Genomic DNA, 24,107 nt, shown 5'->3' on the forward strand with positions numbered 1-24,107 from the left:
TGCAGTACTTGCATACTAACCTGCTGCGATTCATGCACTGGGACACCCCCTCTGCATCTCAGAGTTCTGCAATTTCTCACCATTTAGATTATATGTTTTTTTATTCTTCCTGCCAAAATGCACAATTTCACATTTTCCCACATTATACTCCATTTGCCAGATCTTTGCTCACTCACTTTACCTACCTATACCCCTTTGCAGCCTCCTTATGTCCTCTTCATAACTGACTTTCCTACCTATTTTTGTCATCAGCAAATTTAGCAACCATACCTTCGGTCCCTTCATCCAAATCATTTATACAAATTGTAAAAGGTTGAGGCCCCAGCACTGATCCCTGTGGCACGCCACTGGTTACCTCTTGCCAACCAGAAAATGACCCATTTATGCCTACTGTTTCCTGTTAGCCAGCCAATCTTCTAACTATGCCAATAGCTTTTATTTTCCGCAATAACCTTTGATTATGGCACCTTATCAAATGCCTTCTGGAAATACAAGTACAGTACATCCACCGGTTCCCCTTTATCCACAGTACGTTACTTCTTCAAAGAACTCCAATAAGTTGGTTAAACATGATTGCTCTTTCACAAAACCATGTTGATTCTGCCTGATTACATTGAATTTTTCTAAGTTCCCTATGATGTTTTTAATAATAGCTAACGTTTTCCCTAAGACAGATGTTATGCTAAAGAACCTGTAGTTTCCTGCTGTCTCCCCTTTTGAATAAAGAAGTTACATTTGTTATCTTCCAATCTAATGGAACCTTCCCCAAATCTAGGGAATTTTAGAAAATTAAAACCAATCCATCAACTATCTCACTAGCCAAGACCCTAAGTTGAAGTCCATCAGGTCCCAGGGACTTGTCAGCCCACAGCTCTAACAATTTGCTCAGTACTACTTCTCTGGTAATTGTAATTTTCTCGAGTTCCTCCCTCCCTTTCATGTCCTGATTTGCAGCTGTTTCTGGGATGTTACTTGTATCCTCTATGGTGAAGTCCGATGCAAAATATCCGTTCAGTCATCTGCCAGCCCCTTATTAATTCCCCAGACAGACTTTTTTTTTTTTAAATTCATTCATGGGATGTAGGCATCACTGGCCAGGCCAGCATTTATTGCCCATCCCTAATTACCCTTGAGAAGGTGGTGGTGAGCTGCCTTCTTGAACCACTGCAGTCCATGTGGGGTAGGTATACCCACAGTGCTGTTAGGAAGGGAGTTCCAGGATTTTGACCCAGCGACAGTGAAGGAACGGCGATATAGTTCCAAGTCAGGATGGTGTGTGACTTGGAGGGGAACTTGCAGGTGGTGGTGTTCCCATGTATTTGCTGCCCTTGTCCTTCTAGTTGGCAGAGGTCGCGGGTTTGGAAGGTGCTGTTTAAGGAGCCTTGGTGCATTGCTGCAGTGCATCTTGTAGATGGTACACACTGCTGCCACTGTGCGTCAGTGGTGGAGGGAGTGAATGTTTGTGGATGGGGTGCCAATCAAGCGGGCTGCTTTGTCCTGGATGGTGTCGAGCTTCTTGAGTGTTGTTGGAGCTGCACCTATCCAGGCTAGTGGAGAGTATTCCATCACACTCCTGACTTGTGCCGTGTAGATGGTGGACAGGCTTTGGGGAGTCAGGAGGCGAATTACTCGCCGCAGGATTCCTAACCTCTGACTTGCTCTTGCAGCCACGGTATTTATATGGCTACTCCAGTTCAGTTTCTGGTCAATGGTAGCCCCTCAGATGTTGATAGTGGGGGATTCAGCGATGGTAATGCCATTGAATGTCAAGGGGAGATGGTTATATTCTCTCTTGTTGGAGATGGGCATTGCCTGGCACTTGTGTGGCGCGAATGTTACTTGCCCAAGCCTGGATATTGTCCAGGTCTTGCTGCATTTCTACACGGACTGCTTCAGTATCTGAGGAGTCAAGAATGGTGCTGAACATTGTGCAATCATCAGCGAACATCCCACTTCTGACCTTATGATTGAAGGAAGGTCATTGATGAAGCAGCTGAAGATGGCTGAGCCTAGGACACTACCCTGAGGAACTCCTGCAGTGATGTCCTGGAGCTGGGATGATTGACCTCCAACAACCACAACCATCTTCCTTTGCGCTAGGTATGACTCCAGCCAGCGGAGGTTTTCCCCGATTCCCATTGACCTCAGTTTTGCTAGGGCTCCTTGATGCCATACTCGGTCAAATGCTGCCTTGATGTCAAGGGCAGTCACTCTCACCTCACGAGTTCAGCTCTTTTGTCCATGTTTGAACCAAGGCTGTAATGAGGTCAGGAGCTGAGTGGCCATGGCGGAACCCAAACTGAGCGTCACTGAGCAGGTTAATGCTCAGCAAGTGCTGCTTGATGGCACTGTTGATGACACCTCCCATCACTTTACTGATGATTGAGAGTAGGCTGATGGGGCGGTAATTGGCTGGGTTGTACTTGTCCTGCTTTTTGTGTACAGGACATACCTGGGCAATTTTCCACATTGCAGGGTAGATGCCAGTGTTGCAGCTGTACTGGAACAGCTTGGCTAGGGGCACGGCAAGTTCTGGAGCACAGGTCTTCAGTACCATTGCCAGAATATTGTCAGGGCCCATTCTTTTGGGCCTCCTTATCTCGAGAGACAATGGATACGCGCCTGGAGGTGGTCAGTGGTTTGTGAAGCAGCGCCTGGAGTGGCTATAAAGGCCAATTCTAGAGCGACAGGCTTTTCCACAGGTGCTGCAGAGAAATTTGTTTGTCGGGGCTGTTGCACAGTTGGCTCTCCCCTTGCGCCTCTGTCTTTTTTCCTGCCAACTACTAAGTCTCTTCGACTCGCCACATTTTAGCCCCGTCTTTATGGCTGCCCGCCAGCTCTGGCGAACGCTGGCAACTGACTCCCACGACTTGTGATCAATGTCACAGGATTTCATGTCGCGTTTGCAGACGTCTTTATAGCAGAGACATGGACGGCCGGTGGGTCTGATACCAGTGGCAAGCTCGCTGCACAATGTGTCTTTGGGGATCCTGCCATCTTCCATGCGGCTCACATGGCCAAGCCATCTCAAGCGCCGCTGACTCAGTAGTGTGTACAAGCTGGAGATGTTGGCCGCCTCGAGGACTTCTGTGTTGGAGATACGATCCTGCCACCTGATGCCAAGTATTCTCCGGAGGCAGCGAAGATGGAATGAATTGAGACGTCGCTCTTGGCTGACATACGTTGTCCAGGCCTCGCTGCCATAGAGCAAGGTACTGAGGACACAGGCCTGATACACTTGGACTTTTGTGTTCCGTGTCAGTGCGCCATTTTCCCACACTCTCTTGGCCAGTCTGGACATAGCAGTGGAAGCCTTTCAGGGCCCATAGCTTTTGCAGTATCCAGTGCCTTCAGTCGTTTCTTGATATCACGCGGAGTGAATCGAATTGGCTGAAGTCTGGCATCTGTGATGCTGGGGACTTCAGGAGGACGACGAGATGGATCATCAACTCGGCACTTCTGGCTGAAGATTGTTGCAAATGCTTCAGCCTTATCTTTCGCACCGATGTGCTGGGCTGCCCTATCATTAAGGATAGGGATATTTGTGGAGCCACCTCCTCCAGTTAGTTGTTTAATTGTCCACCACCATTCGCGGTTGGATGTGGCAGGACTGCAGAGCTTAGATCTGATCCGTTGGTTATGGTATCGTTTAGTTCTGTCTATCGCATGCTGCTTACACAGTTTGGCATGCAAGTAGTCCTGGGTTGCAGCTTCACCAGGTTGACACCTCATTTTGAGGTATGCATGGTGCTGCTCCTGGCATGCCCTCCTGCACTCTTCATTGAACCAGGGTTGGTCTCTTGGCTTGATGGTAACGGTAGAGTGGGGGATATGCCAGGCTATGAGGTTACAGATTGCGGTCGAGTACAATTCTGCTGCTGCTGCTGATGGCCCACAGCGCCTCATGGATGCCCAGTTTTGTATTGCTAGATCTGTTTGAAATCTATCCCATTTAGCACGGTGATAGTGCCACACAACACAGTGGATGGTATCCTCAATGTGAAGGCGGGACTTAAGTCTCCACAAGGACTGTGCGGTGGTCACTCCGACCAATACGGTCATGGATAGAAGCATCTGATAGACGTTCAACATTGAGGAGTACTGAGTCATCAGCTGATGGAGGGCGGTAGGTGGTAATCAGTAGGAAGTTACCTTGCCCGTGTTTGACCTGATGCCATGAGACTTCATGGGGTCTGGAGTCAATGTTGAGGACTCCCAGTGCAACTTCCTCCCTACTGTATACCACTGTGTCACCACCTCTGGTGGGTCTGTCCTGCCGGTGGGACAGGACTTACCCAGGGATGGTGATGGCAGTTTCTGGGACATTGTAAGGTATGTGAGTATGACTATGTCAGGCTGTTGCTTGACTAGTCTGTGGGACAGCTCTCCCAACTTTGGCACAAGCCCCCAGATGTTAGGAAGGAGGACTTTGCAAGGTTGACAGGGCTGGGTTTGCCGTTGTCATTTCCGGTGCCTAGGTCAATGCCGGGTGGTCCGTCCGGTTTCATTCCTTTTTATTGACTTCGTAGCGGTTAGGTACAACTGAGTAGCTTGCTGGGCCATTTCAGAGGGCATGTAAGAGTTAACCACATTGCTGTGGGTCTGGAGTCACATGTAGGCCAGACCAGGTAAGGACAGCAGATTTCCTTCCCTAAAGGACATTAGTGAACCAGATGGGTTTTTTACAACAATCGACAATGGTTTCATGGCCATCATTAGACTAGCATTTTTTAATAGGAACACTCACTTTAACTCTTTTCTTTCAATATCATTGAAACTCTTACTGTTTTTATATTTCTAGCCAGCTTTCTCTTGCACTCTAAATTTCCCCTCCTTATTAATCTTTCAGTTGTTCTTTGCTGCTTTTTATATTGTCCAATCTTCTGACCTGCCACCCCTCTTTGCACAATTATATGCTTTTTCTTTAAGTTTGATACTATCTTCAACTTTTTTAGTTAACCACAGATGGTGGGTCCTCCCCTTGGAATTTTTCTTGCACATCATCTCAATATTTGCATAACTGAAACAATGAGATCAAAGGTATAGATTGTACCAAGAGTTTACAAATGCAGCTGGAAAATATCTTGTGAACATGGGTCCCATTTTTAAATTTAAACTATGCTAGACTGGCAGAGTGCAGAAGGTGTTTTTTTGTTACACTTCTTTCCGGGCAGTGTAAAGGAAACATGACTGCATCTAATTCACACTATACCCAGAGCAGGCACCAGGCTCCTGAAATAGAAAATGTTTTTCAGTTCGAACATCCTTCACTAAAGAGGTAAAGGATAAATCTGTACAAGGCAGTGGTTTGGGGAGAGTTAGTGGACGGTGTGTACCCCATTATAGGAAGGACAATAAAGTCATCCAGGATGATGGTATAAAGTTTACAATAATACACCAGGAGAATGTGGTTCATTTTCCAATACTGACAGAAGAATGACAAATGGAACAAAAGCACAACACACAAAGGAGAGCTGGCAAAAGATTGCAACAACATTGACAGACTTCAGTAATTTTATTAAGAAAAAGTTAACATCTTATATATTCCATTGTAAACAAAAACATTCTACAGTTCTAAGAAAGCACTCAGCTATGCATTCATTAATGAACAGAAACTAGACAAAAATCACAATATAAATATTAAAAGTGCCATTTACAGGGTAAATGGGCATTCAGAAATTTGAAGACTTTTTAAATTAAAGACAAATTGTTTCTTCAATACGAGATGGATGTTCCTTCCAACAATAAACACAGTGGCCTTGAAATTACACTTCGGGGTACCAGCCGAAAGTGCTAGGACACAACTCATTAAATAGCTGAGGAAATAAATCCATATGAACATGTCCAGCTCGCATAACTCCAAAGGCGCATTGTTTTCTTTTAAAAAAACATATGTGAGGAATTAAAAACACAAATTCCTGCCTCAGTCTGATGTACAGCATCTGAACTACTCAAAAACACATGGCAGCTACACTCAACCAGCTGCCATGCAACGGGTTTAAAATGGAGGAGGGGGTCACTTAGTTACACTAGACAAAACCTTCAGAAGAATTAAACACTGGAGATAATGTGTGGACTGGAGTAAGTTGCAACGCGCAAGGTTGGATTTTATATTAACAGTGTCACGGGAAAAGGATTTTGTTAACTGATTACGGTGACTGCCCCTGTAGCGTGGAGCTGCGCAGCCCAGTTTTGCAGCAGGTTGGCTGTTTAACCGAGGGCTGATGACTGGCTTGCCTGTCTCACGACAGCAAATGTTACCAGTAAAATGCTGCCCACCCAGTGTTCAAGAAGGGGACTGCTGTGTATACCAAACAGGTACACAATTCCTTTAAAAAATATATGAACCCCACACCTGGATTTGGACAGGCCAAAAAAAATAAGTGAACAACCTCCCTCCCAAACTAGGACTTGTGCTTTGCCCTTTACAAGCAGCATGCACTAATACTTTATACACTTCAATGGAACTTACATCTAGAAATACTGTCAATGCAAAAAAAGAAACTCAGGTTGTGCTACACAATCAACAAGTCTGGAATCTAATGGTACAGAGAACAGAAGATAAGTGGGCGACAGCTAAAACATCACCTTTCAAATGCAGAATTCAGAAACAGGCTACTAAGTACAGAAGATATTGGCATCAGTCACTGATGCATCAGACTGCCGAAACACACACTAACCACTACATATCAAAATAAAGGTGGGGCTTGTCGGAACAATATCAGCGTGTTCAGCGACAGCCTTTGACAGTGAGTATCTGGAGTGAGCATGCAGTCACTTTATGCAATAGAGTCATCCAGGGCAGCAACTGGCTGACAGTGGATTGGGGGTGTTCTGCTCGGTGTTGCTCTCGGTGTTCCTGGTCACTTTAATCCTTGGATTACCTCCTTCCCCTCCTCCACACCACCTTTTTCCACACAGCTCCACGTCAGGACAGTTCCACAGACAGCATGACCCTTCCAGAACCTGGCCCAAATGGCCATTCCTTACCTATGAGCCCAAATGGTGAGCACCAGCAAGCTATTTGACTGTGGAGGAGGCCAAGCCCAATCCTGCCTTGCTGGACAACCACACAAGAGTTTCAGACAGAAGTCACAGGAGGGTGAACATGAGCAGGACCCCTATCCGATTTGTCCCCATCCAAGCCTGCAGCATCCACACCTCCACTCTGGGATCAGCTAACAGGGCCAATAAGCTTGCACCATTCTCATTCTATGTGGATCAGTACTAACTGCCAGCTACCCTACAGAGCTCTGGACTTCTCTAAATAGGAAAATCAGTGAATTAAAACTGAACATATAACTTCTAAAATTAAATGAATGATATTTTTCCCTGCCTTCCTCAAATATCTAAACAGGGTGCTGTCAGATGAGAATCAATCAAAAAAGATTGGTCAAAATGGCCAAATTTGATACCAGGAGCAGACATGAAAAGCTTAAATCAGATCAACACTCCTCCTTCCTTCAATCTGGTGGGTAAAGGAAATCCCTGTTGCAAGGCTGAGACATACAAGCCCTGACCTGAGCTCCATGTGGAGTTTGTGCAATTAGCTGATCTCAGTCAGGGTAGCAAGTGCTTCAATTGGGTCCAGTGTCAAAGTGGGTGGCAACAAGTGCGGGAGATTTGGCTCGAGTTTCTACTGCAGATCACTAATTGAGCGCTCCACCCCCATGAAAGTGCATGCATGAGATAAGCCTCAGCTGTTATGCCTCCTGTGGCCAAACAGCCTGATGACACTCCCCATCTAGACTCAGATGAGCTCTTGCGTGAGATACCAGAGAGGGAAGTTTGTGATGAGTAACTATACAAGCACAAAAAAAAACAGACTGCACTGACAGGCTCCAAGTGAGAAAACAACAGACTGAATTTATACTCCAGATTATCGACATTACACACCTTCCCTCCAGGAATTGGCTGCAGTCGAATGAGACCATTTCTGCTGTGCACCTGATTAAGTCTATAAAGCAGCACTTTGACTGTACCAAGGACATATATAAACAGCCTAAACGAGAAATCACAATTAATCCCATACAATTCTCATCTGATTGATCTCAAATTGTTACCAGCACTAGTCCTGCATTCTGGGGTTACACAACTGCAAATATCCATACTCTCCGGACAAAGCACAGGTCTGCAGGGACAGAGACTATCACATGCCCACACTGGTCTTTACTAAATCCTAGTGAATAACTACACTTAAAGCACCTGAAACCCTCATCTGCCCAGATCACCCTTCACTAAAATCCTAGTAATTACACTGTAAAGTTGTACAAACAAGGCTTCTGTCAGTGACAAAGCAGAAACTAAACACAAAGGTGCATTACCGTGTTGCTCCGGATACAGAATCCATAGGGGCCAGAGACACGCATGTACCTCCTTCCAATTGCTAGGCACACAGCATCCGAAACACACACTGTACAGATTAATGATTTTAACACACACATTAAGAGGGTCACAGCAAAAGGGTGAAAACTTAGGCCCTAAACCAGCACTGTGGTGCTGTACAAAGACATAACACAACATGCATCAAGGTGGAAAGCAAGAAAATCAACCAGTGATATATAAAATAGCCTACACTAAATAACGCTGTAAAATTAAACCAGCTTCTCCAACGGCAATAGATCAGTTATAAAATACTATACAGGGGCTCAGTGATGCTGCTGTTTAAGCAGGCTGCCACAGCCCGTCTGTTGGGGTTACATTAATGATTCTTTTGTAATACTCCCTTGAAAATCAGTGAAGGCTTAAAATGAGCCAAACCATGCAGATAGGAACACATACTCAACTTTCCACAAGCAGGGCTCAAACATGCAGTTCAAACATCAAGTTAATTTTGTAGGACGTTATTTGAATGATTGGGTTTCCTTGTAAGAATTCGCCAGCTCAGTGTGCAAACTTAACACAAACTCCACACGTGAACCACATGCTTTTGGACAATGATGGTAAACTAGCTGAGATAACTGGTAGTGCTCCCCTGCCAGAGGTCAACTCAACAGCAACTGAACCTGGGATCTTGTTAATACATCTAACTCAGCACCTAATGAGGCAGCAGTGGACGTCAAGACTCAGCCTCAACAGGGAAAAGAACAATCATAAATTTGGAGAGAAGCTTGGAAAGTGAAAGGAAGGGGGAGAAGCCCTGATATACGTCAAAACTGCTGCGATCCCTGGATGTTACCCCCAGCTTATTTAAAACATCGGCACCAATATACTAACAAAAATACTCTCAATTAATCACTACTAATCTCTCAGCCAGTGACAGAGTAACCATAAGTTTTTCATTCCGTGTCATACATTTCTCTCCTGACATGCATGAAGTTACAAGGTTAGACTCTATTATACTCCTGAGTTCGTCAATAAGTTATGAAAATTTGAGCTTGCCACTACTGTACTGATGTCCCAGTGCTGTCATTGATTGTAGTGAAGTTAATGGGCTATGCACCTGAGCTAATGCATGTTATTCTAGATTGTTAGCGAAGAATACCTTCAACAATGCCTACTACAATGAAATGTAGTCACCGGTTGAAGAAAATGCTGCACTGCATCTGTGCTGAGTGGGTATAAGGTGTGCCAAGTAGTACCTGCATGGCAGTGTCACATGAATGAGTGAGTTCTATATAAAGTGAATAGTGAAGGTATACAGTAAATTCTAAAGAGACACTCAACTTCCCCAAGAATGGGTTATGATTTCATGGTTACAAGGCCCTCTCCCAACCAATATCTTAACCAAGTGCCAACTCCTAATATGATAGTAAGCTGCAAGCCTGATCAACCACAATGGTCTGATCCTGTTCTGACCAAATAGCCAAACATTTTCCAATCGGGCTAACTGCTCAGCTGTAATCAGTCCTTCACTCTGGCCGATCCCTCTTCCCCATCCTGGGGTGCTCTAGCCAATTGCTGGATAGCCAACTGAGGTCAGCGAACTCAGCACACACCAGGGATCTCACCTAACACCTTTTAATCTTTCAGTAGTGATTTTATCCACTTGTGTCACTGGAGAAACATGGATTTTTTTTTTTACTTTTAAAAAACACATTTGCAAAGCAGTCAGCTTTTTGTTGCTAGCAAACCACAAGGTGGTATAATTTAGGATTTTATAATGCATGCTGTAGGAGAAGGACGAGTGTAAAAATACTATTTCATATTTACAAGGCAGAATCAGGCAGGTAAAAGTATGACAATATATTTACAGTGGGAAGACCCATCACTCGGGATATAATACTATGAGCACTTGCCAACAGCTCAAGCAGAAGATAAAGACATCAAGAAACATGGTAGATCACACAGAATCACCAAAACCAGCCAATTAAAAGTGTTACATGAATCAAACAGAACCACTCTCAGACACACAAGATCTTTTTAAAATACAATATTCCCCCCCAGGTTTTCACTTATCACAGTTAGCAGTCACCCACATTCAAAAAGTGGAGCATCCATCTCAAAACTGGACAGCATGGAGGACATATCAACAGGTCAAAGAAGCGGGAGCAAAAATACTCAACAAATACTGGACCAAGGTCCTTGGGATATTTCAGCACACATTGGGGACAAGGAGCTGGTTTTATGCCCATCATCTCACCTGTATTATTCACTCCCACAACATACTGAGGAGCCTGGGCTTTAATTTTAACCAGTGTACTTTTAGCAGAAATGATTTGTATCACAACCCTTTCACCATTAGGTGGCAACAGATCATTCATTGTTAACGCACTGACAGAATTCCATCCCACCGATTGACCTGGAAGCCTGACCCTTTGGCGCAAGTCATCCAACATCTACACAGACATGAAAACACAAGCTGTTAAGATACCCAGGAGCTTTACACCTAACCCTTTCTCACCTCCGATTTTTCAACATGATCTCCCTGCACACGAGTAGATGCAGTAACTAGTAATGAGGCACTAGGACAGAGATATTGTCAGGTAATTAGTAATAAAAATTAGAAAACTACCAGCACTCGAATAGTATTGGGGGGGATGTTCCCAGTCAGTTAGGAGTGAATAGGGCACTGCCATTGGCTGTCGAAAAATTCAATGACAAAGAACTGGAAAATAAACACACCACAGCCATTCAGGTTCGTTTAGCAGAAACCCTCACCCACTGAATATCAGTGTTGTCACTGATAGGTATTTACAGTACAGTATAATAACACAATAGAAAAACTCTTTTAAACAAACAATCCCATGTGCAAAACACTTCGCAATATTTCAATTCATCAATTTAATTTGCTCCCCTCACCAGTGACATGCCTGTACCCACCTGTACTGTATCCGTGTTATGGTGACATCAGTAACCATCAGTACTGTAACCCAGTATTATACAGCTCAAAATGCAGAATTTACAGTTATAAATTTAGACAAACACATGAGCACTCTTTAATATTCTGACTGCAGTGAACTCCACAGCTGCACTGAGTGTCAAGGTCATAAGAAACCAATACAGGAGGCAGTTAATATCCTGGCATCCACAATCCCAACCAGAGAAAGACTGAAGAGTGCCCAATGCGAGAACCCAACCCCGATTCCAAACAGCTTCAAATCTGATTCGAGTGACCTGAATTAGAAGCTGGTGACTCATTTCCCATTAAGTACTGTGCACAGCATAACGCAGAGAAACATCCAGCACTGTACACCTATTCCTGCCACGATACACACTGATCATGCAATGTCCCCTCCCACTAAAAACCCTACATTCGCCAATTATTTCCCTGAATTAGTACACTATTAAATATATAAGGAGGTGGGGTTGTGCGGGGTCCCTCAATAAGCAAAGGTTGAGCATGATCCATTTCTCGCCATCAACACCCCTCCTGTACTGTAGCTGTCTAAAGTATAACTGATGGAGAGAAGAGAATGACTGAATATAGACATGTTCCCATTAAAGGGAAAAGAGTACAGGGAGCGGGTTTTAAACAATTTTATACAGGAATATTTCACTTTTTTCACTTGCTGGGAAATACCCAAGGTTGGGCATTTCTCCCAACAAAGTTAATCTGTGATACCTCCAGCAAATTGCAGCTGGAAATGTAGGGTACTTCCATAATCGAGCCTTCTGCTTTAACATCTAAAGCAGTTTTGAAGACAACGCTGGTGTATACCTTCTACTTCCACACAGACACACACAGACACACACAGACACACACAGACACACACAGACACACACAGACACACACAGACACACACAGACACACACAGACACACACAGACACACACAGACACACACAGACACACACAGACACACACAGACACACACAGACACACACAGACACACACAGACACACACAGACACACACAGACAGCTCCATTTCCAAAGCAGGCCATGGCACTGCATGGGCATTCCACACCCCACTGCAGCTGGAAGATTCATCAACCTCAGAAATTGGAGTTGAGTTCTAAGCAATAACAAAGCAGGCTGGCTTTGTAGCAACTTTGACAGAGGGAAAACGAGCCTGGATTACAGAGCATAGGGGCTGGACAAATAAAGCACTAACAAAGCCACTTGAGCCAAATTGCAGCCATGTCATCAAGACTTATTTTATTGCTATTCAATTGTATCTTGTCACAGTGCGTCTTTTCTGTCCTTTCCTTTAGTCAACATCATTCAGTGTTAGTCAAACACTGTTCCATAGGTTTGGTGGGGGGGAGGGGGGGGGGGGCGGGGAGTGACAGGATGGGCATTTATAAAGTGAATTGCAAAGTAAACGCAGCGACAAAGCATAAATAATTTGCTGTTGCCTCATACAATAACCACTTCCTGATGGAATGGCTTTTGCCTATGTTTGACTGACTACCTCACTTGAGGGAATGCCATCAATACTGAAGGTATTGGACTCACCCCAACAGCCCGCAAATAGGCAATGTAAAGCACACCGCTAGCAGGGAAAAACAGGAAAGCATGGCTCTCACAGGTCACGAGCCCCCACTTCAGCATGACTCAGTTTGTGTCACACCACCCAGTATGAAACAGCACTCGACAATAGTGTTACACTGGAACTGCATGCTCCAAATTCATCTTGTTTATACCACAGTACAGAATGGAAGAGGACAGCCACAAAAGATCTGCGAGATTTGCATGTGGGCAGTCTGTCTAAAGTCCAAACATGACTTCACAATCCTGTTGGAGAGGAAGTTGGGGTCTGGGTGGGGAGGAAGGTTATTACAGGCCAGTGATATGGAAACTGCAATTGTTGATTTGGGTGGGCTGCTGGAGAACACTTGTCCGCTGCCAAAGTAAAATGGTAGCCCCCCAACAGTGAGCAGTGCCAACAGCGAGCAGTGCACAATGCCCACACTGCTGCCCCATTCCTTCAATATGGTACTCCTCGCTTCCAGGGGTGGGAGCAACACCTCGTTTACAAGAGGCAGAGCTGCTACATAAATGAACAAAGAACAATTGTGTTCTGCAGGTTTCTCATGCTGTCTCCACAAGCTAGGCCCTTGCTCTCAGAGAGACATATTGGTGTAAAGGCTGTCTGCGCATATTCACACCGCTCATGAAGGGAGATGAATGGGGGTGGTGTTGCTGACACTGGGGTGGAGTCAGGGTTACAAACCAGGGTCAACTGCACTGCATTCTCAAAAGGCACTGATCATTGTTGACTGCATCATTCAGAATTCTCACAGTCTAGAAACTCCAGAGAACCTTCACTCCAGATGGTAAACTTCACCATGACCTGAATTTATGGCTGCAAGTTGCCAAAGTATTCCACAGGATTAATTTCTGAAATGACACATCCTCACCTTTCAATCAAAAGAAAAAAAAAATTGTCACACACCTAGCATGAAGAATAGCTCACAGTTAGAGGGGAATGCTGCCCCTTAGTGGAATACAGTAAATCACCTGACAGAATTGGATCAAGGAACAGCAGAACTGTTCTGAAACTTGAGTTATCCCAGCTGGTGTTAGTCCAATTGTAAAATTTTTAAGTGTTATTTACAGAGATATTTTAAAAAAAGATTGCTGCTGTAGTACAAGATGGACTTTACCAGAGGAGGGGTTATCTGATTGAATAAAAGCTTTATCCTTTCCTAGCTGATTTAAAGAACTTTTGGGGGGTGGGGAGGGGAGAAGGAAGGATCAAGAATCCCCCCAAAAAATTTAATTTAGACCCAGAAAGGGCCAACTGCACTCTGTATACACTAACACAACAGAGAATCTGCATAAACATCCTTAACTTTAACTCATTCACGCCGCACACACATACTCATTCACGCCGCACACACATACTCCCTCCCTTGACTAGTGTGGGGCAACAGGACTACACCCGTAAGATCTCGAGACAGTTATTATAGCAAATGGCTATCCAATCAGGCTGGGTTGATGCCCACTGGACATTGTTGATTTCTCCTTCTGCTGTGTAGGCCAAGATGGGGTCCTCAATGGCACGTGGCATTTGCTGGATGTCCCAAATAAGTGCTTGATGGTCATCGGCTTTAAACAAAAACACAGTTGGTTTAGAACAAAAGATACACGACATCAGCCCTCATAGTGGTAACAGATTGTGTCCAGAGCAAGACATTCCTTTCATTGAAAGTGCTCATCAGCCACCAGAAGAGTGAATCGAGCCTGTGGCTCTCCTGTTCTGTGCAGTTCAGTTCTACCAGGGTGGAGCATTTACTGCTTCAGGTTTTAAAACAAAAAGGAATACAAAGGGCCAATATGCTTTTTCTTAAAATAAGTGATAACAAGGAATGGCTGTTCAAATTATCTTGGTAGCCCATAATTTCTGTCCATCAGGACTGTTCCTGGACTTCAGCCAAGGGAACAAGGAGGTGGCAGGCAGAGGCGAGGCGAGGCTAGGCACCCCACACCCAGGGAGAAGCCATTGCTGGAGGCCACATCCCAGTGCACCTTGAGGTGGGGCTCCTAGATGCCATGTGACCGCTAAGAAACAAGAGCCTCCCAATTACTGAATGGAGCTTAATAATCACTGTCCTGACACACCCCCCACCCCCCAAGATGTAAAAAAAAGCTAAAGCGTAACAAATTTCACCAACGGTTCAAATCCAGCCCAGACTGATAGGATAAAAACCTTCTTTGTCTGCTAAGGACGATTACAATGGCAACATAATTAGGTTTGGTATACAAATCGACAAGGAGGGGGAACAGTTCAAGATAAAGGTGTTTGATGAGATTAACAGCCAACTTTAACAAGATAAAAAATGAAACTAACCCAGATGAACAGGAATGTAAAATTGACAGAAGAGATCGTGAACAATGGGAAAGCTTCAAACAGTACATGATTAGGCTTATGACTAGATATCTTCCCACAAGCAAAGGGGTGCAGAAAAGCACCAAGGTCCTTAGAGGAGTACAGAAATTCAAATTAAGGATTTAAAAAGGGCTTATGACAAATCTAGGAGCAAGAGGTAAGCTGATAAAATGAAGATATACGGTATTGATGGGATATTGGCAGGATGTACAAGATGTTAAAGAGCAGAAAACACTAACAGCTAATGAATTAAAAACAGAAAATGCTGGAAATGCTCAGCAGGTCAGGCAGCGTCTGTGGAGAGAGGAACAGTTGGCATTTCAGGCCAATGACCGTTCATCATATTTCTCTCTCCATAGATGCTGCCTGACCTGTACAGCATTTCCAGCATTTTCTCTTTTTATTTCAGATTTCCAGCATTTTGCTTTTATAACAGCTAATGGATGTTTCTCAGACTGGAATGATGTGAACAATGGTGTCAGTGTTGGGACCATTGCTCTTCTATAAATGATCTGGACTCAAGTATGGGAATGTAACATGGTACAAAAATTGTTAGTGTAGTTAACTGTGAAGAGGATTAATTGACTACAGCAAGACAGATAACGTTGTATGTTTGGGCATGCTGAAAGAAATCGGATGTTGAGAAATGGGGGGCTACATTCTGGGAAGAGAGGAGAGAGGAAACATGTAGTAAATGATAAAACTTGGAAAAGCAATAGCACAGCAAGAGATTTAGCAGTTCAGATACACGAATTGATAAAATTGAAGAGATACACAACCCTAGGTTTTATAAATAGGAGCACAGAGAATAAAAGCAAAGTGGTAATCCACAGAATTGCCTGGATAGGCCAATGTCCAGTTTTGGGCACCCGACTTTAGCACAGATGTTACAGAGAAGGTATAAAAGGATTAATTAGGACATTTTCAGGGATGAGATATTTTGCTTTTAAGAGACTAGAGAAATTGTAACACTGGAACAAGGACAGTTAAAAGGAGATCTGAGTAACTTCTTCAAAATAATGAGATTTTGATGATTTAAGTGGCAATAATCTCTTTCAATGTCCAAGGTGAGTTGATAATTAGAGGGCATACATTTCAGTTCATCACGAAGGGAGGATAAGCAAAGAGCTGTCAGGACATGGAATACCCTAACAGAATCAGCGGTGGAAAGAATTTATAAAAGGGAAATGGATAACTAACTGGGGAAAAAAAATGTGAAAATGTTCTACCATATTAGGAAATTAATTCAGAGAATTTCAATCTCAATCCTAGTTGACATGGGCCCACAGCATAAGACAGTTCTGCACTAATCTCACTCAGAGCCACAGGTCTAGTGCGATAAATGGGAAATGCCACTTGTGGGGCAATGGGAGGTGCTGCAGAATGGAGGGAGCTTTAGTCTGCATTAAGCCAGCATTGTACCTCACCTGTTTGATGGAAACAGCTCTATTCTTAGCACTGACCGGGATCAGCCAAAAATCCTCACAAAGTAATTTAGAAAAAAACTACAATTCTGTACATTCAAAATACTTCACTTGCTGCTGCTGAGAGTCATATGGTTATATCTACTCCACTGGAAGTGACTGGGTAATCCTGCCTCAGCATCATACTGTGTCTCTGGGAAATAAACCATCGGGCTCTAGGTTGACAACTCTCACTCTGGACTGGAACAAACTAGCAAGTGTACGGTTCTTACCTGCAGTGCAGATGTGACAGGATGAGTGTGGAGCCCAAGCAATGCCATTCACACATGCACGGTGATTGTTTAGCCGGGCTACAGGAGTGCAGGGCACACGAACATCGAGAATAACCACCTGCAAAGGAAAAGCAGATGGTTTTGGTTTAGCACAGACTGGAGAAAAAGAGAGTGATTAGCAACAGCAAGGTAACTAAATAACATAAATAACAATAGCATGACAGGTTTTGTGTTGCAGCTGTGGAATGTGGGATCTCCTGGACACCAATGTGATCCAGGACAAACACATCTGCAGAAGATTTAAGCAGCAAGAGGAAGTCCAGATCAGGATTACTGATCTGGAATTTGAACTGCAGACACTGCGCAATATCACAAAGGGTGAGAGATACCTGGACACTTTGTACCAGAAGATGGTCACACCCTTTAAAACAGGGTCATCTGTTTTGGCCAACGGTGAGGGACAAGAGGGTGTGATCGTGAGTGAGGCAGGTAAAGGGACGGAGCACACAGTAGTGGAGGAGCCTCAGCCTTCACAATTGTCAAACCAGTCTGAGGTGCTTGCAATCTGTGTGACGAAAGCGAAGTCTGCAGGGTGGATGAGCAGACCAGCCATGGCACAGGAAGATGTTTAAGCCAAGGGAGCAAAAAGGAAAGTAGTGGTAGTTGGGGACAGTATAGCGAGGGGGATTGACACTGTTGTCTGTGGCAAACAGCAAGGGTCCAGAAGGCTGTGTTGCCTGCCCAGTGCCAGGGTTCGGGACACCTACTCAGGGCTGGAGAGGAACTTACAGTAGGAAGGAGAGGATCCAGTCATCAAATAGATGTGTAGATGAGGGTAAAGCAGTTGATGTAGTCTACATGGACTTCAGGAGCCCATATCCAGGACAATTTGGCAAATTGGATCCAAAATTGGCTTAGTGGCAGGAAACAGAGGGTAATGGTCGAGGGTTGTTTTTGCGAGTGGAAGCCTGTGACCAGTGGTGTACCACATGGATCGGTGCTGGGACCCTTGCTGTTTGTAGTGTACATAAATGATTTAGACGTGAATATAGGAGGTATGATAAGTAAGTTCGCAGATGACACGAAAATGGGTGGTGTCGTAAATAGTGAGGAGGAAAGCCTTAGATTACAGGACGATATAGAAAAGCTGGTAAGATGGGCAGAGCAGTGGCAAATGGAATTTAATCCTGAGAAGTGTGAGGTGATGCATTTTGGGAGGACTAACAAGGCAAGGGAATATACAATTGATGGCAGGACCCTAGAAAGTACAGAAAGTCAGAGGGATCGTGGTGTACATGTCCATAGATCACTGAAGGCAGCAGCACAGGTAGGTAAGGAGGTAAGGATGGCATATGGGATACTTGCCTTTATTAGCCGAGGCATAGAATATAACAGCAGGGAGGTAATGATGGAGCTATATAAAACACTAGTTAGACCACAGCTGGAGTACTATGTACAGTTCTGGTCGCCACACTATAGGAAGGATGTGATTGCACTGGAGAGGGTGCAGAGGAGATTCACCAGGATGTTGCCTGGGCTGGAGCATTTCAGCTATGAAGGAGAGACTGAAAAGGCTAGGGTTGTTTTCCTTGAAGGATGAGGGGGGACATGATTGAGGTATACAAAATTATGAGGGGCATTGATAGGTTAGATAGGAAGAAACCTTTTTCCCTTAGCGGAGGGGTCAATAACCAGGCGGCATAGATTTAAGGTAAGGGGTAGGAGGTTTAGAGGGGATTTGAGAAGTTTTTTCACCCAGAGGGTGGTAGGAATCTGGAACACATTGCCTGAAGGGGTGGTAGAGGCAGGAACCCTCACAACATTCAAGAAGTATTTAGATGAGCACTTGAAACACCATAGCATACAAGGCTATGGGCCAAGTGCTGGAAAACGGGACTAGAATAGTTAGGTGCTTGATGGCCGGCACAGACACGATAGGCCGAAGAACCTGTTACTGTGCTGGAGAAGTCTATGGTCCATGTAGGTACGAACGACAGACAGGACAAGGAAGGAGGTTCTGCACAGTCAGTATGAGGGGCTAGGCACCAAATTAAGAAGCAGAACCTCAAAGGTAATAATCTCTGGATAATTACCTGAGCCACATGCAAACTGGCATAGGGTAAATAAGATTGGAGATTATGAATGCGTGGCTCAAAGACTGGTGTCGTGGAAGTGGGTTCCAGTTCGTGGGGCACTGGCACCAGTACAGGGGAAATTGGAGGCTGTACCGTTGGGATGGTCTTCACCTGAACCGTGCTGGGATCAGTGTTCTAGAGAGACATAACTAGAGAAGTAGAGAGCGTTTTAAAGTAAATAGTGGGGGCAATGGATCAAATTTGGGGAAATGTGGTAGATAAAACAGTAGAGATAACGCAAGAGAGAAAGGTATTAATGTGGGAAATGATAAACAGGAAGGGACAGAGTGAACAAATCCAAGAGCAAATCAGCAGATAAGGCAAGAGGTTACAAAAATAATAAAAAGGACAAAACTAAAGTCTCTGAATCTTTTTTTTTCCGTCTGTGGGATTTGAGTGTCACTGGCTAGGCCAGCATTTATTGCCCATCCCTAATTGCCCTTGGACTGAGTGGCTTGCGAGGCCATTTCAGAGGACATTTAAAAGTCAACCACATTGCTGTGGGTCTGGAGTCACATGTAGGCCAGACCAGGTAAGAACAGCAGATTTCCTTCCCTAAAGGACATTAGTGAACCAGATGAGTTTTTACAACAATTGACAATAGATTTATGGTCACTATTAGATTAGTTCTGAATGCATGTAGCATTCGAAACAAAACAGATGAACTGATAGCACAAATAGAAATAAATAAGCACAATCTGATAGCCATTACAGTAGGACGCCATACATCGGGACCTTAGACAGCACCTTCCAAACCCGCGACCTCCACCACCTAGAAGGACAAGGGCAGCAGATTCATGGGAACACCACCACCTGCAAATTCCCTTCCAAGTCACACACCATCCTGACTTGGAACTATATCGCTGCTCCTTCACTGTCGCTGGGTCAAAATCCTGGAACTCCCTTCCTAACAGCACTGTTGGTGTACCTATCCCACATGGACTACAGTTCAAGAAGGCAGCTCACCACCACCTTCTCAAGGGCAATTAGGATGGGCAACAAATGCTGGCCTAGCCAGCAAAGTCCAGGTCCCACGAACGAATAAAATAACTGACGAGTACATTACATTTAGGAAGGACAGGAAGCTAGGTAAAAGTAGAGGGGTGGTTCTGTTAATTAATGATGGTATAAGTGCAATAGGGAAAGATAATCTAAGTTCAGGAAACCAGGATGTCGAGATCACAAATGATAAAGGCAAGTAGTCACTTGTTTGAGTGGTGTACAGGAACCCCTACAGTAACTACATGGTAGGACACAGTATAAAGGAAAAAATAGTGGGAGCTAGTCAGAAAGGTAAGGCGATAATCATGGGGGGTTTTAATCTACATATAGACTGTAAAATCAGATGGGCAAAGGTAGCCTAGATGAGGAGTTCATGGAATGTTTTTGGGATAGGTTCTTAGAACAGCACGCTCTGGAGACAAAGAGCAGGTGATACTAGACCTGGTACGTGACAGGATTAATTAATGACCTCATAGTGAAGGCACCCTAGGCAGCAGCGATCATATGACCGAATATTACATTTAGTTTGAGGGCAAGAAGAGTGGGTCCAAGACGAGTATTTTAAACTTAAATAAGGGCAATTATGAGGGCATGAAAGCAGAGCTAGCTAAAAGTGAACTGGCAAAGTAGGTTAAGGGATAGGTCAATAGAGATGCAGTGGCAGACATTTAAGGGGTTATTTCAGAATACACAGAATAGATACTCCAACATATAAAGAAACACTCCAAGGGTAGGACCCACCATCCGTGGTTATAGATAGCATCAAACTTAAAGAAAAAGCATATAATTGAGCTAAGATGGGTGACGGGTCAGAAGATTGGACAGAATATAAAAAACAGCAAAGAATGACTAAAAGATTGATAACGCGAGAAAAATTAAGAGTACGAGAGAAAGCTAGCTAGAAATATAAAATGATAGTAAGAGTTTCTATAGATATTTGAAAAGGAAAGAGTTAACAAAGTGAGCGTTGGTCCTATAGAAAGTGAGTCTGGGGAATTAGTAATGGAAAATAAGGAGATGGCAGATCTACAGAGGATACATGTGACATTCCAGAAATAGCTGTAAATCAGGAAATGGAAGGGAGGGAGGAACTCAAGAAAATTATAATCACCAGAGAAGTGGTACTGAGCAAATTGTTGGAGCTGCGGGCTGACAAGTCCCCGGGTCCTGATGGACTTCATCCTAGGGTCCTAAAAGAAGTGCTAGAGAGATAGTTGATGTGTTGGTTTTAATTTTCCAAAATTCCCTAGATTCGAGGAAGGTTCCATTAGATTGGAAAATAGTGAATGTAATTCCTTTACTCAAAAAGGGAGACAGAAAGCAGGAAACTACAGGCCAGTTAGCTTAACATCTGTCTTAAAGAAAACGTTAGAAGCTATTATTAAAGACGTTATAGCAGGGCACTTAGAAAAAAATCAGGCAGAGTCAACATGGTTTTGTGAAAGGGAAATCACGCTTAACCAATTTATTGGCGTTCTTTGAAGGGGTAACATGTGCTGTGAATAAAGGGTAACTGGTGGATGTACTGTACTTAGAATTCTAGAAAGTATTTGATATGGTGCCACAAAGGCTATTGCGGAAAATAAAAGCTCATGGTGCAGGAGATAACATTTTGGCATGGGTAGAAGATTGACAAGCTAACAGGGAACAGAGAGTAGACATAAATGGGTCATTTTCTGGTTGGCAAGATGTAATGAGTGGTGTGTCGCAGGAATCAGTGCCGGAGCCCCAACTTTTTACAATTTATATAAATGACTTGGATGAAGGGACCGAAGGTATGGTTGCTAAATTTGCTGATGGCACAAAGATAGGAAAATAAGTTGTAAAGAGGACATAAGGAGTCTACGAAGGGCTATGTATAGGTTGCGAGTGGGCAAAGATCTGGCAAATGGAGTACAATGTGGGAAAATGTGAAATTGTCCATTTTGGCAGGAAGAATAAAAAGCACATTATCTAAATGTTGAGAGACTGCTGACTATCTGGGTGTCCTAGTGCATGAATCACAAAAGCTTAGTCTGCAGATTCAGCAAGTAATTAGGAAAGCTAATAGAATGTTATCATTTATCGTGAGGGGGATTGAATACAAAAGTAGGGAGATAATGCTTTAGTTATACAGGGTATTGGTGAGACCGCATCTGGAGTACTGTGTACAGTACTGGTCTCCTTATTTAAGGAAGATGCAAATGCGTTGGAAGCAGTTCAGAGGTTTACAAGACTAATACTTGGAATGGTCGGGTTTGTCTTATGAGGAAAGGTTGGACAGGCTAGGCTCGTATCCGCTGGAGTTTATAAGGGCAAGAGGTGACTCGATGGAAACATACAAGATCCTGTGGGGTCTTGACAGGGTGGACGTGAAAAGGATATTTCCTCTTGCGGGAGAATCTAGAACTAGGGGTCACTGTTTAAAAGTAAGGGGTTGCCCATTTAAGACAGAGATGAGGAGAAATTTTTTTTCTCAGAGGGTCGAGTCTTCGGAATTCTCTTCCTCGAAAGGCAGTGGAAGCAGAGTCTTTGAATATCTTTAAGGCAGAGGTAGATTGATTCTTGATAAGCAAGGGGGTGAAAGGTTATAAGGGGTAGGCAGGAATGTGCAGTTGAGGTTACAATCAGATCAGCCATGATCTTGTGCTGAGTGGCCTACTCATGCTCCTAATTCATATGTTTGTGTAACAGTGAAGTAGCAGTTAACAGACAGGATTCATGCCTAACCAAAATTCAAAAGTATCATGATGCAGTATGAACAATCAGCCTCCAAAATGCCCATATAGTTATCGTGATTATATACAAGAGATGGCACTTAATTTCAGAGGCAATGAGCACCAACTCATTTTTGCTTTTGTTACTTACCTCTATACGAAAAGTGTCAGGTGCTGCATTGACTGCTGTTATTGCCACTTGCCATGAGATCTGCTATTCTATTCTCACTGCAGGTGTGCAAAGTTCACCCTACTTTGCCACTTCTGAGATGTATGGATGATCCCAGAGTAAGAAAGCTGCAATGCAGCTTTGCATCAGTGGCCTGCGCACAGAATGACACGTATGGAGTTGTTTTAGTCACATCCACAATCTTTGGCAACCGAGCATGCCCAAACAAAAAAGGTGGTTACATTGCTCGGTGCTGTCTAGAGACCACCAACTAGAGGGAAGGACGTGGAAGAACAAATTTGCAAGGAAATTAGAGAGGTGCAAAAATTATAGGATAGTTACAATGGGGAACGTTAATGATCCAAACATAGACTTGGATAGTAGTACTGTTAAAGGGCTGTGAGGGGCAAGAATTCCTGGGTTGTTTTCAGGAAAATTTTCTACACCAGTATGTTTCTAATCCAATGAGAAAGCAGGCACTGCTAGCCTGGTTCTTGGTAATGAGGTGGGCCAAGTGGATCAAGTATCAGTAGGAGATCATTTAGGCAACAGTGATCATTGTATCATAAGGTTTAGGCTGACAATGGAAAAGGGCAAAGAACAATCCAGAGTAAGGATAATTAACTGGGGGAAAGCCAACTTCAATGGGGTAAGAATGAAGCTGGGGCAAATAAATTGGAGTCAAAGGTTGGCAGGAAAAACAGTAGCTGAACAACGCCCTACCTTCAAAGAAGAGATAGTTCAGGCACAGTTAAAGTATGTTCCCTCGAAGGGGAAAGGTAGGGTAAACAAATCCAGAGTTCCCTGGATGACAAAAGAGGTAGAGATAAAGATAAAGAAGAAAAAGTGCACTTATGACAGACATCAGATAGAACATACTATTGAGAACCTGGCTGAATATAGAAAGTCCAGAGAGGAAGTGAGAAAGAAAATAAGAGAAGCAAAGAGAGAGCATGAAGAGAGACTGGCAGCGAATATTAAAAGAGAATCCCAAAGTTTTCGATAGACATATAAATAGTAAAACAGTGGTAAAAGGAGAGGTTGGGCCGATTAGGGACCATAAAGAGGATTTAGGCATGGAGGCAGAGGGCCTAGCTGAGGCATTAAATGAATACTTTGCATCTGTCTTGACCAAGGAAGAAGATGCAACCCAGGCAATGGTGAAAGAGGAGGTAATTCAGGCACTAGAACGGTT

General features: G+C 43.9%; 1 protein-coding gene across 1 annotated transcript in view; it reads right to left on the reverse strand.

Moving 5' to 3' along the window:
* Positions 1-5,503: 5,503 nt before the first annotated feature.
* The window catches only part of dcaf7 (ddb1 and cul4 associated factor 7), a 56,524-nt gene continuing 37,920 nt past the window's right edge, over positions 5,504-24,107 (reverse strand). Inside the window, exons 5-6 of the mRNA XM_068013121.1 lie at positions 16,911-17,028; positions 5,504-14,433 (exon numbers count right to left, since the gene is read on the reverse strand). Of these exons, the coding sequence (XP_067869222.1) occupies positions 14,261-14,433; positions 16,911-17,028 (291 nt within the window). The 3' untranslated portion in view covers positions 5,504-14,260. The remainder of the gene's footprint in view (positions 14,434-16,910; positions 17,029-24,107) is intronic.

Source organism: Heterodontus francisci, chromosome 33 (assembly GCF_036365525.1).
Source record: "Heterodontus francisci isolate sHetFra1 chromosome 33, sHetFra1.hap1, whole genome shotgun sequence".
Classification (NCBI taxonomy): domain Eukaryota; kingdom Metazoa; phylum Chordata; class Chondrichthyes; order Heterodontiformes; family Heterodontidae; genus Heterodontus; species Heterodontus francisci.